At 38.9% G+C, this 13,483-nt stretch overlaps 1 protein-coding gene across 8 annotated transcripts in view; it reads right to left on the bottom strand.

Annotated features, from left to right (window-relative positions):
- Nucleotides 1–13,483, bottom strand: part of SPAG17 (sperm associated antigen 17) — a 241,103-nt gene that overhangs the window by 203,443 nt on the left and 24,177 nt on the right. For all 8 annotated transcript variants that reach the window (XM_073008447.1, XM_007977401.3, XM_073008444.1 and 5 more), the window contains exons 2-3: nucleotides 3,373–3,513; nucleotides 2,687–2,773 (exon numbers count right to left, since the gene is read on the bottom strand). In XM_073008447.1, the coding sequence (XP_072864548.1) occupies nucleotides 2,687–2,773; nucleotides 3,373–3,513 (228 nt within the window). The remainder of the gene's footprint in view (nucleotides 1–2,686; nucleotides 2,774–3,372; nucleotides 3,514–13,483) is intronic.

The raw sequence follows: 13,483 nt of genomic DNA, 5'->3' as shown, positions 1-13,483 counted from the left end.
GGAAATATGTAATGTGGCTCTGACACTATTTTACTACTCGTGGATGAAGTACACTATAGAGAAGTCTCACTTTAATTTGCTGCTTCTAATCAACCACAGGCTAGGAAACCAGAAAGCCAAACTGGTTAAAACTGTGTTTAAAATAAGACTAGGCTCTGATTTAAGGCTGAGAGTACCCTACAAACAGAAGTAAATATAGGTGTTTAAGTGCATGGCTATTATATTTTTAGTTACTTATCTCCAAAATGGAGGTTTCTAAAAAGTTACCATGTAACATAAGGAATCTGTCAGATTACCTCTTCTCCCACAGTGCAGAGTTTCCTTTGAGAAATGGGATGTAGTGACTTTCGCTCCTCAGGAGTTTACCTCTATCAAGTGTCCTAGTGTCTCCAGAGTTGGTTCCTTCCAGTGGGTTCTTGGTCTTGCTGACTTCAAAGAATGAAGTTGCAGACCTCTGCATGAGTGTTACACCTCTTAAAGTTGGTGCAGACCCAAACAGTGACCATCAGCAAGTTTTACTATGAAGAGCAAAATAACAGCCTCCGCAGCATTTAGGAGTACACCAACGCACTGAGAGCTACTGCCTCAGGTCGCCGGTCAGCTTTTATTCCCTTATTTGGCCCCACCCACATCCTGCTGATTGGTCCATTTTACAGAGCACTGATTGGTCCACTTTACAGAGTGCTGATTGGTCCATTTTTACAGAATGCTGATTGGTACATTTACAATCCTCTAGCTAGACACAGAGCACTGATTGATGCATTTACAATCCTCTAGCTAGACAGAAAAGTTCTCCAAGTCCCCACCCCACCCAGAAGCCCAGCCAGCTTCACCTCTCACTAGTTGCTACAGACCATGCAAGATTCTACACAGAAATAGATTCATGAGCACACTGTCCACATGTCTCAAAGGTCCAGAAGTCCCAAGAGACTTTCTGGGCCTATTCCATGGCCACCACTCACAACTCCATGCAGCTCTGCAGGCGTTGCCAGTGACTTTTCAATTCACTTGGGATGAAGTACCAGGTAGCAGAGTGCTTGAACAGGTCCTAAGTGTGAAGGAACCGAGATGGGAAATATACCCCTCTTCTCCAGATGTGCAACCTGTCCTTGGCTGATGCTGACAACGAGCCTGAATTTGTTTTACGGTCTTTATTATTTTTGCTTCAGTGACTGGCATTAATGAATGAATGCTGCACCTCAGGTTCCGTCTCCATGGCACTCCACCCACCTTCTCTTTTCTTCTGGAACCATTCAGAAGAGGGTATGTGAGCGAGTGTAGGAGGCTTATTGCCCAAATACTCCACTGGAAGAATGTGATAGAGCCAGATGTGAAATGGATCTCCCCTGAGTGAAGAATATGCAACCAAGAGTCGCAGCACATATTGGAGAGGAATGGCTTTCTGACTTAACTCTGGGTTTGTAATCCTGTGCTATCCCACATCCAAGTCAGAATGCCTGTCCAGCCTAGACATCAAAACTGGCCTGCTATCATTTCTGATTTTTACTGAGTATCTGTGAAGAAGAAAGAATCTTTTGGGGGGTTAATTGATCCCAGACCTGAGAATTGGATATGAATTTCTATAGCCACTCGGAAGAAAAATTCCAATATTTTAAATCCACATATCACATAATGTTTCAAGTGGAGCACACACATTTGGAACATTATAAAAAAGAGACAAAGTATATTATTTGACTGCAACAGCGCAGATAACATTGCTGTGATGGTGAGCGCAGTGTAGCAAGAGTTAATGCTATAAAATTCACAGCACTGTCTATTGTGAATAAATCCAATGAAACTTGTTCAGATAGTACTCAAGCAATACTAAATAGACCATATGTAATCACCCAAGACCTGAGACACATAAAAACTTTATTAGTCATCACTGAAATAAAGTGCAAATAAGTTCATCTTAGAAAGATCCAAAACTCTTTATGTTTTAGGTCAGCTGCGCCATAAAACAGTGCCTGACAAATTTTAAGTGATATTCTAATTAATCACTGGATTTTTATAGTTTCTTGAAAGTTGTAAGTTAGATATTAACAAGGCAGGGTGAGAGGAAATCCCCTCATACAGAGAATGAGTCCTACGTCCTTTGCACAAGCCCACTGGGTCAGCCAAGCCAGACTTTATACTAAGCAGCTGTTGGAAATGGAACGGACCATTAATCCGAAGAGTATCATTATTTTCATATCGATTAAAGTGGGATGTAAACCGTGCACCAAATTCACAAACTGATGGAAAATCATTCCAGCTGTGCCACTGTCTGATACAAGAAACACTTTCTGGTGCATTTTTACATTGTTTTTTTTCGAGAAACTAACGTTTTGTAATATACTGATCATATGACTCTCCTTAATGCTATCACATACTCAGCAATCATCATGACCCAGCATTTTGGGTGTATAGATGTTTCTGATTTATATTTTTCATTTATGTCAATTAGATGCAATGATGATGATGATATCAACAATCTAGGAAATTGTATTTGTAAAGGGAAATTTTGAAATTTCAAAATTTTAAAAGGAGGCAGACTTTTTTTGTGTTCACTGTCAGGAACAAATATCTCCAATGAGGAGCAGGCATTTATTTTCAAGGAATGAAATTTAAAAATGGCTATCACATTATTACTTCAATTCTTTTTTCTAAAAACACAAAAATCTCTTCTATAAACACTTTCACTTACCTCATAATATAAAGGAACATTACCACCTACAGGGTTTTTTGCCTTTTTAGATGAAGCAGATCCAACAAGTGTATTTATTTCATTAATCTGTAAGAAAATTAAATTTACTTATGATGAAAAAAGCCTTATTTGAAGAATATTTAGATATATGTAACTTTCAAATATCTAGGTGATCTGAAGGGTTGGGGAAACCAGCAAGAAAGAGGTACCCATGAATTAGGTAAAATATTTATAGTCACTTTGTAAGCTGTCAGTAATTGTATGGGTATGTGCCATCTGACAGATCTTTTCTATATTATTGCTCTCCTCTGACCTCTGACAGTTATGATTCTCTGTAGCTTTCATTTTACAATTAGTCATGTACCTCCCTGGAATCTTAAATAGTCTAGTCTTTTATAATTATTTAACTTGAATTAAATATTTTCTCACAGAACCTAGCATGGTGCCTGGTATGACCTCAGAAATCTTTTACAAATACATTAATATTGAATTAACAAAATTAATAAACAAAAATAAATTCTTCCAGATTGAACAACTCAAATTTATTCTGGCTAAATAGTTACTTAAAATAATCCATCAAAATTTACAAAACAGTCCAAGAATAAGATAGTTTATTTTATAATTCTATTCTCTTATTTTAAGTAAAAAAGTCTTCAGGGGATTTTGAGGTAGGAAGGGACAGGTACCTGCTGGAAAATGTCTTGCCAGGATACCATACTGAAGAGTTTACGCTGAGGGACCTGGACAGCCAGGGTAAGGGCTTGGATGAGAAGATCATCTTCAATCTGGTTCCCAACCACAAAAGCAATGGAGGCCTTCCAATCGTTCTATTAAAAATCAGACGGAATTAGATTTTAAAGATTCCTGAATAGGTCATTTCATGTCAAATATTTCCACTGGGAAACAATAATTTTCCTGTAAATCTTACTTGAAAGACAGAGGTGACCTTGTAATGTATGTGGTTCCCTGATTGAAGTAGCCGCAAGGCGGCAGTGTTGTGCCAAATTTCATGCAACTTGACCAAGACAATTTTCTTGAGAAACTAGTCCTTTTATTTTGAGGAAGACGATTTTTAAAAACGACACTTTCACTAAACTGTTGTCCAAGAATAATCCAGTGTTGGAAAGCAATCGTTCATTCCTATGTCACAAATATATATTAAGATGTAGTCTCAAAAAACAAGAACCTTTATTTTGTTCCCTAGTATATCCCAAGACTCTAAATAGTGGTAGGAATATAGAAGCAGCTGAAAAAAACTGTTAAATGTTGGGTCATATTGGATGAGCTGCCAAATGAGAACTGAACCACATCTTTTTCTCTTAATGTAACACAAGAATCTCATTGCTAATTCACAAGTGAGTCCTTTCCACTCCCAAGAAATGGGCAAAAATATTACACTTAGACATGAAATTTCACATCAAATAATTTTTTAAAAAATAAGTTACTAAAGAATTACATTCAGTACTTTTTTCTCTTTGTTTATTGTAATTATAATTTCTGTTGGGAGATTAAGAGTGGCGCTCACTGGATTACCACACGTTACCCACTGTGAGGTGCTGAGGAAAGAGCTACTCACGCAAATCAGTATTCCTGCTTTCGAACACTAACAATTTTAGGGGGAGATGAAACCAACAAACACAATAAAGACATCAGAAAAGAGAAGGAATAGTAAGGGAGGGCACTCTAGTCATGTGACCTGTCTGGGCCTTAGTTTCCCCATTCATAAAATAAAGGGGTTGGACAGGGCAATCCCTAAGCATCTCTCTAGCTCCTCTCTAGAGGTCTGATTGAAATATAGTAAAACGGTCTCCTAGTGGATACCAAAACAATGTCTAAGATTTGAAAAGGTCACACAAATTTAATAAAATGCATCATTTTATGTGGTTCCTCTGGTTTCTCCCCAGTTTATAATCAGGTTGATGGCAAAACTAGGGTATAGGTGGGAGAAAATACTTTAGTGTAAATTCTTTCTTACCATCAAAAAGCAATTGTCCTTAAATCCTTCTTATTTAGTTCCATGGAAGTCTACTAACTACCTAATAAGACTCATCCAATTCTTAAGGCTATCACCAAAGCAAAAAACACATATAAAAGCATAAAAATGTATATTTTACTTGCAAAGTGTGTGTGTGCATACATGCATGCAGGTAGGTGTGACTTTGTGTGGTTTCCTCTGTTACAATGAGTTGAAAACATTCTTTGTGTCTCTAAATTCACCAGGGGAAGACTGATCATTTATTTTTTAAACATTCTGACTTTTAAAAGTAGATATGATATGTATAATGCATTTTTTAGAAAAAAATATCATTGATCTCAAAATGACCTTTCCTGAATTAGATGCCTTTTTTCTCTTGTCTGCTTTCTCAGTCAAAGCTGCAACTGTAGTCATCATTAAGGGGGAAAAATCTCTTTCATTTCACAATAAAGTACACACAGTTACAGGACAGGCAATACCTTGAAGTTCCTGGTGGCTACACCTTCCAAGACTGAAGATTTTAATAAGCACCTTTACCCCCTCATCGTGCTCTCCACTGCAAGTTTCCTTGCCAATATTTGAAAGTGAATGGTGACAAGAAAAGAATGTCTTTCTGCTCTTTGGGGGGCAATTGAGAAAGAGGGTATTGTAGTCCATTACCCATCTATCCATTAGTATTTGGTGTCAAGGCAGGTGTTGATCATTTCAGACCAGAAAAAAGAGAAGAGGGGCAAGAGGGAACTAACAATTATTGTGAATCTGCCATGTGTCAGGCATATGTTATCTCATAGAATCCCTAAGTTACCCTACAAAATAGGTTCACTATTATCTTATAGATGGAAAGACAAAGGTCCAAAAAAGTTAAATGACTTGTTCAAGGTCATTTTGGCAGAACCTCATGGAGACCACAGACATGGCTTACAACTTTGTGATCATTTCAGAACAGTTTTGGGAATAAGTCTTTGGGCTCAGAATGTCTTTCCATAATCCTTAAATTGCACCTAATAGACTATTTGACCATAATAAAACTATCAGGCAAAGATTTATCTCAAATGTATACATATGTATAGAGCCTTCAAAAATAGATTAGGTAGGCTGGGTGTGGTGGCTCATGCCTGTAATCCCAGCACTGTGGGAGGCCGAGGTGGGCAGATCATGAGGTCAGGAGATCGAGACCATTCTGGCTAACAAAGTGAAACCCCATCTCTACTAAAAAATACAAAAAGTTAGTCCAGCGTGGTGGCAGGTGCCTGTAGTCCCAGCTACTTGGGAGGCTGAGGCAAGAGAATGGCATGAACCTGGGAGGCAGAGCTTGCAGTGAGCAGAGATCACATCACTGTAGTCCAGCCTGGGTGACACAGTGAGACTCTGTCTCAAAAAAAAAAAAAAAAAAAAAAAAAAAAAAAGGTTAGGGATTAAATCTTTAAGACATGATATGATTACTTTTTTAAAAATTATAATTTTACAAAGGATCAAAGAGGTTAAAGAAATTTCCCAAGGTTCTTTCTCTCAAGCGCAATGCTCTTGTTCCTTCCTTTGCTCCAGGAGACATCTTAACATAAAATTGTTCCTCCAAGTCCTGGTACTGTACCAAAACTTGTGGCTCCCTGAAGTCACTCTGAGACAGTGTGCCCAGGTGAGAGCAGGTTCAGATTTGTTTAGAGCTCTCTAGGAGAGCTGGGGGTCCAGGCCACGTCTCCCCATTTCAAGGGGTCTTAAGAGTCCAGCTCTGTCCTAGTTTCCCATCTATGCTCTCTTGCCCACCAAATGCGTGCTTTAAAATTGGATCTATGTGGCAAAACAGGACTCATAACTTTGTCAGAGTTATGGTTTAGTGTCTAATCACATGGCCAGAGCCTGAGTAAGCATGATAGGGACCAGTCAGACAGCAATAACACAAACTGAGAATGCCTACAGAGAAGGATGCACTCATCGTGAGCTGCAGCAGGGGGCAGTGAGACGCTAGCACATGCGCATTATTCAACAAATGAAGAACAAGTCATTTCCCCATGTCTAACTGGACAGAATAATTAAATAAGCAATTCTCTGCAAATACAATTTCTGAGTGTTTCTCTTAGTATTTCAGGGTAACCAGAGATTCCAAACTTCCACCAACTGGCGGCATTTTTAGAAATAAAAAACTAGAAAAAAAAATCAGACACAGATTAGATTTGGCAAAATACAATCAAAAACAACCCTCCACCCGTATCCTATCCCAACATGCAGTTAAATGAAGTCCTTAAATTTAAGTTCACAGGACAGAAAAAGAAATTTAGTATGGAGAAAACAAGGGTTGACCATTGTGGGCAAATGAAAGTATAATGTGTGCAACCCAGTTCACTACAGACTGCTAATTACACCCAAACTTCTTAAACTATCTTAAAAAGTTTAAGTTTAAGATAGTTTAAGAAGTGTGGGTGTAATTAGTAGCATGAGCTGAGAGAAAGAAAAGATTAATCATTTCAGAAAAGCTACACTGGATACATCCAATGGTGAAGGAAGAGGGTCTGGGTCTGTCACACCGAAAGCACCTTAGAAAATCAAGTCAGTTTTCTGTGACCTGGAGGCACGTATTGTACATGATCATTGCTGAGTCTCGCCCCTCATAGTGATTGATAAAGCCATTCAAAGGATGGAATGAAGTCATGTATGGACACAATCCATTTCCCTTTATTTACTTTACCAGTCTCACCTAATTTGAGGCCTAGCAGGAGGGCTTCTTAACCCAGACACTTACATAGTAGTCTCCTAAGGCAAGAAAATATTCATGTAAATGCAGAGAAACTGGCTTGTCTTACATAAGCCTACTGTCCCAGAGACACAGGGTAAATTTACAACTGTTTTTCTTTCATATATTGCAAATTCTCCAAATTTTACTTAGGCATTTCATATTCTTAATTGCAAAAGCCTTTTCAAAAGCAAGTGAAAAGTGGCTTTTGGACAATTGGATTGTAATTGCTTCCCTCTATTAGCACAAGTAATCAGCTGATTTAGGGAAAGACAAGGGCAGGACTTGCAAGCCCTCTTCTGCTGCCTTTGCTAGTATGATAGGGTGTGACTCGAGATGACAGTCTCACAGTCCTCTACCCACAACTAAACAGGGTCTGAACTCTATGAACCAGTAGTGGTCAGCACCCTTATTAGGAGAAGACGTACAAATGCCCCAGGTAAAATCAATGCAACATTAAAAAAATCAGGTTTTATTAAGAGCTAGTTAACATTGTACAGATATGCAAACCTGTACTTTATGTCAATACTCTGCTGAGACGATAACCTTTTTGTTAAGTAGATTTACTGCCAAATGGACAGGGATTTGTGAATGTCTTTCTCATACCAGGTTTTTCCTTCAAAAAGAGTCTTCGATCTCCATCAGCAAGGAGTGTTGGTATGGGCTTTTGGCCAGCAGAAGAAATATTTTTATTACATAGAACTGGCTGCTACAATCATATTTGTGTGACTCTAACTGTAAAATAGGTTGAAAATATATGTTAAAAATGGGTATACGTTGTTACATAATAAACAAGAATACTATTAATGGCCATGCTATGTACTAATCTCTTTACTGTCTTTACTAAACAAGTACTTATTATGATAGACTCTAATTATATATCTCTCACAATTTATTATAAGTGCTGTAGTTTCACTTAATTAGATTATACTGTTACAGTAATCCTTATGTAGAATTGGACCATGTATGTGGCTGTCATGTTTTCTCATCTAGACTGTAAACTCATTAGGTCACAAATGATGTTTTCTATGCTTTTGCACTTTGTGGTGCCTGGTAGTGAATGGGAAATGCAGCAGGGGTCTATACATAAACATCTGTTGGCTGATATTTTAAAGTAACAGGGATTACATTTGGATCCTGAGAGGGTTTTGACCCTCAAATCATAAACTGCTAGAAGGTAGCATGTCTGGAAACTGCAGGGTATTCAGCCCATGGCCCTGGAGTCCTTTAGGAAGAGAACACACTATATCTGATCGAACATGGTCCACACTAGGGGTTAGTAAAAATGGTTTGGGAATTGGGCCTTGAGGCCATTCCTCTGTTTAGACACATTTCCCAGGAGTGACCTAGACATGCAACTAGATGCTAGGGGAAGGAGGATGCACCTGCAGATAGGAGAAAAAAGCCAAAGACTCACAATCCAAACCTGAATTGCCTATAAAACCATTCCTCCCCTCTCTCCTTCCTACTTTCTCATCTCCTATTAGAAGGCATCTTGATGGCCTGCTCCTTCCTCCCTTCTCAACCTACTACCTATAGGCTACAAGTTCTGTGGTTTCTTTCTTTCTTTCTTTTTTCAGGGTGCCTTAGAAATTCTTATGAGTTTGATTTATGGTGGAAGAATATCAGAGTGGGGTGGGGAGAGAAGGGAGGTGACTGAAGCAGCACACAGTGTGTGCTGTCGTGGTCCATAATCTGGGAGAGGACTGTAAACTGACATCTGCCTCCTGCAGCAACTACTGCTTGATTCACCCTAATCTTTTGACCTCTGTCTAGGAATATGCTGAAGCCGATTGCTCATGGCTTTTCCCAACTCTCTTCGGTGAGATTGCCTTAATAATTTGAAATACGCTACAGTAGGAGTATTCAAACTAAGGCGATGGCAAACACTGCAAATCAGAGATGTCCACTTGGAGAACAGGTCACTAAACATTTACCAGCATATCACAGCTTCCATCCCAGGAACAGCTGCGTGTCTAAGACTGACTTAGTTATGATTTTCATTGGGAAGTCCAAAGCTGTCTCTGAGAAAATATTAAGGAGGGCAAAGCAGATGTACTCACTCTATTGCACACAAACCCCACCCCCATCCCAGACACACTCTGCAGCAATGCACTACGTGGATCTACAATTAAGAGTCTGCTGATGTTGCTTCAGGTGTGACCTAGCTTTAAGTACTATCCTTCAAAATAGGCTCTATGAAAAGCAGGTGACAAGGCAAATATAGAGACCACCAAGAGGAGCAGGGGCACACCACTCCAGGGCTCTCCTTTCCTCTTGATCATTTCCCTACTTCCCCACTCAGGCGTCTGCACACTGGGGCCAATGACCTGTGAGATACCTAAGCACCCCCTGCCAACAAGTGACTAGATTTCTTCACGCTGTGGTGGCCCCTTGAAGAAGCATGGATCTTTGTGGCACAGTAATCACAAGCCTGGGCTCGATTCACTGAGCCCAGATTAGAATCTCAATAAACCAGCTGTGTGCCCCTGGGCAAGCTACTTAACTTCTCTGTGCCTCATGCATAAATGAAGATAATGACAGTACCTGTCTATTGGGATTGTTGTGAAGATTGAATGAGAAAATCTATAGAAAGTCCTTCTCAGCACAGCACCTAGCAATAATCCTAGCCATCCTTAAGGATATTATTTTGGGGGGCTTCTGCTCTTGTTAGTCATTAGAAAAAACACGGTTAGTCCATGCAAGCTGCTTCATGTGTGGAGAACTTATGGGAGACCCAAGGAAAAAAAATTAATCAGAATACCAATGATTGCATCACAAAAAGGCAAATATAAGTTTGAACAAGAGTTTGTACAATACTTTTTGATAATAATAAACATGTTAACTGACTTGTTTCTAAAGTATTTTGGGTCCTTGGAAGAGAGGGTCAGAATCATGAACATATTATGTTTAAAATTCTAAAGGTATGTATAATAATTTTTCAGAGCCATGAAAGAGAATGTGAGTGTGGCATGAGAAATCTTCAAGTCATTTTGTGCCCTGTGCAAGTCTGCCAGAGACATGAACCCATCACCAACCATAGAAACAAACCAAATATCAATTAGAGTCACATGAGAAGACACTGAGCTTTAGAATTTGTGCACTGGCTGACTATGAAGATGATGACGTCTGAGGTGGTCATACAGAGGACTAGGGGAAGAGAGCAGCCTCAGGCTACTTTTCATTAGAGATGTGGATCTGCTTACTTGGCTTAAAAAATACGAAAATGAATCAGTTGTTTGCTGGTTGAACTGCAAATATTCATCTGATCAATTTTGGGCATCCAGGCCTAAAACATGGATGTCATGCAGGGCTAGTTCTTAAAATAAAAACAAAAGAAATAATTGAAGTTTATTTTTGATAGGGAGCCTTAGTGCACTCTTCTCCCCAGATAAGACAGGTTTCCTGGCCTGCCACTATATTCTGGCTTCACAGGGCTCATTACAGACCTTACCAGAATCTACTACCTCCTAGGTATTACCTGCTATTCAGCTCAGAGTCTTAAGAGTAGATTTATATATATAAATCTTAAGAGTATATATATATATACACACACACACACACATATACACACACACCCCCAGAGGCTTTAGTGCTGGGACCATTTAAAAGTATTTCTTCTAATATCCGCATTTTCAAAAAGGAATCTCAGTGACTCCTAGACTAACTCAAAGGGATGCCCTGCTAATGGTGGTGTTTTAGGCTGTGGACTGGTCCAGTGGAAAAGGCTCCCCTAGAATTATACCAGAACAGACCCCTAGACAACTTCCTGCTTCATCCATGTGCCTGGCACATAGAAGCATTCAATAAATGTTTCTTGAACTTAGCAGCCAAAACCACACACTAAAGAGAATTTTTACACATGCTTAGCATGGGAGGGCTGACTGAGTATGTGGCGTTTTATCAGCCACACTCAGCACTTTGGAAGGAGTCATGCCTCTGAATCACCAGAATTTGAATTAGAGAAAGAGCTCATTACTTTGATGTTTAGACAACACTGTACATGGCTTATATTCACTGATGAAAACACAGTAGTCTAGAAACAGTTTTACTATGCATGTATACACAGTCTGGCTGGTTTTTCTTGTCTTCATAAATATTAAATGTGATCACTAATTAAAAATATTGAAGTTCTGATGTAGATATGCAGAGAGGTTTGGGTAGTGTCAAATTCTGCCTCTGTGATTTCTTAGCCAGATGACCTTGCGCTTATCTTTGTGACTCAGTTTTCTCATTTAAAATGATGAATCTATTAATACAACTTTCAAAGGACTATTGCAGGACTCAAGAACGAATATACCTAGGGTCATTTTGTAAATTTGTTGAGCACCACGTAAATGTAAAATATTAATATATGCAAGGGAAATATTCTAATTTCCTGTATAAAGTTCTGCAAAAATGAGTTAAAAGCGGTAACTGCTGCAGTAATTTTCAATTTTGAATTTAGATATGTCCTAGGGATCTTCTTTGTATCGTGTAGCCTCTGGCTTAGGCTGTTTGATTGTTTTTCTTTCGTTTTTCACAGAGTCCTTGGCCCATCCCACCAATCTAGCACATGAGCTTAATTCGGTTTTGCTCCATGCATCAGAGAGTTTTAAGACAGCTATTAAAACACCACATGGAAAAGCTTTGCAGGGAATTCTACTCCACAGAGAAACCACAGAGCCACTACACACCTTAACTATCTCCCCACCCCCAACAGTGGGCTAAAATTACGGCTCCATTATGTTAGTACAATCCAACCAATTTTATGGCTTGGAGCAAAATCTGAGGTTCAAAATGAACTTCAGAACATAAAAAGTAAGGCAAACCTCAAAAGGAAACGAGCTTCTTTGGGTTTTCAAACAAATATTACATATCAGAGACATTCTTCTAAAAGAGGAGACCAAGAAAAGCCAAGAGGAGTCCTGCTAATTGCTCCAGAAATGTAAAACTGGAATCACAGACTCACCCCCCTAAAAGGAGATCTCTTTTCATCATCATATATTAAAAGCTACAACCTTTCATCAAATACTTCCTCAAGCATGAGACCTTCTTTGACCTTGCTTGAGTTCCTTCAATGTTGCATCACTATCTTCCACGTTAAAAAATAAGATATATTTTCAAGACTTAATGTTAGCTCATTGCTTACTCTACTATAGCCCTTTTGCTTTGTTTTTCCATCTTCCTTCCTGTACTGTAAATGTCATTTATACATTAAGCTTTGTGTGTGTTTCATGAATTTGTTGTGCCTTGGCACTAGGGCTACCCAGAACAAACAAAATAACCAACCAATACTCATTCTCATGAGACATCCATGCTGTTGCTTGGTTGATTCAATCTCATGGACAACTTATTTTCTTACAGTGAATGCGAGCATCTTCATTTATCCCTTGTTTACTACAAAGCCATGGATATAATTTAATTTCTACATCCATCTTGAGTGGAGCATATCCAGGTCTACTTCTACAAACACAAGATTGTCCTGGTTACTAACTCTATCTTATTCTTCCCCAAATTCAATAAAGTGTCCAAGCAACAGGAATATTTTGGCAGCCAAATTACATATCTCATAATATTCCTAATATCTGAAAGCAGGACAGGTCTGGCCATGTGTTCTGATTTTTAGGTCTACAAATATGGTCTTCAAATGATAGAGTGAGAAAGAAGGGTTAAAGAAAGAGGATACAGGGAGCAGTGCCAGGTCTTCTAGGGTGCTGAGTTTGTATTATGCTAGCAGGAAATGATGGGAGTCTCTCCAATAACTCCCTGGGGGTGTGTCAGAAAAACTATGAGACTGTAATTTGAGCAAAAAGAGTGTCAGGGAATCTGTGCCCTACCTCATTTCAACGAAAATGAGTAGTAGTTCAGCTCAACGAGTATTTATTACATTAGTATGACTAAATGTATATGATGTAACAAACTAAGGGATATACAAAATGACTGAGTGTGAAAATGAGCAAACAATGCTTGTATCATGAAGTAAATTTCTAGAGACTATTTCTTGTAAAGGTTATTTAACATCGGTAGCCCTGACTTGCTTTTATTGAGGGACTTAGGGTCCAGAGCTGGTGCTGTGCAGCAATCCTGACTTCTCCAGCTGCTCAGGACACAG

The sequence above is a fragment of the Chlorocebus sabaeus genome, chromosome 20, assembly GCF_047675955.1.
Source record: "Chlorocebus sabaeus isolate Y175 chromosome 20, mChlSab1.0.hap1, whole genome shotgun sequence".
NCBI classification, from domain to species: domain Eukaryota; kingdom Metazoa; phylum Chordata; class Mammalia; order Primates; family Cercopithecidae; genus Chlorocebus; species Chlorocebus sabaeus.
The sequence above is the reverse complement of the archived record's forward strand: the minus strand, read 5'-3'. Positions and strand labels throughout refer to the sequence as shown.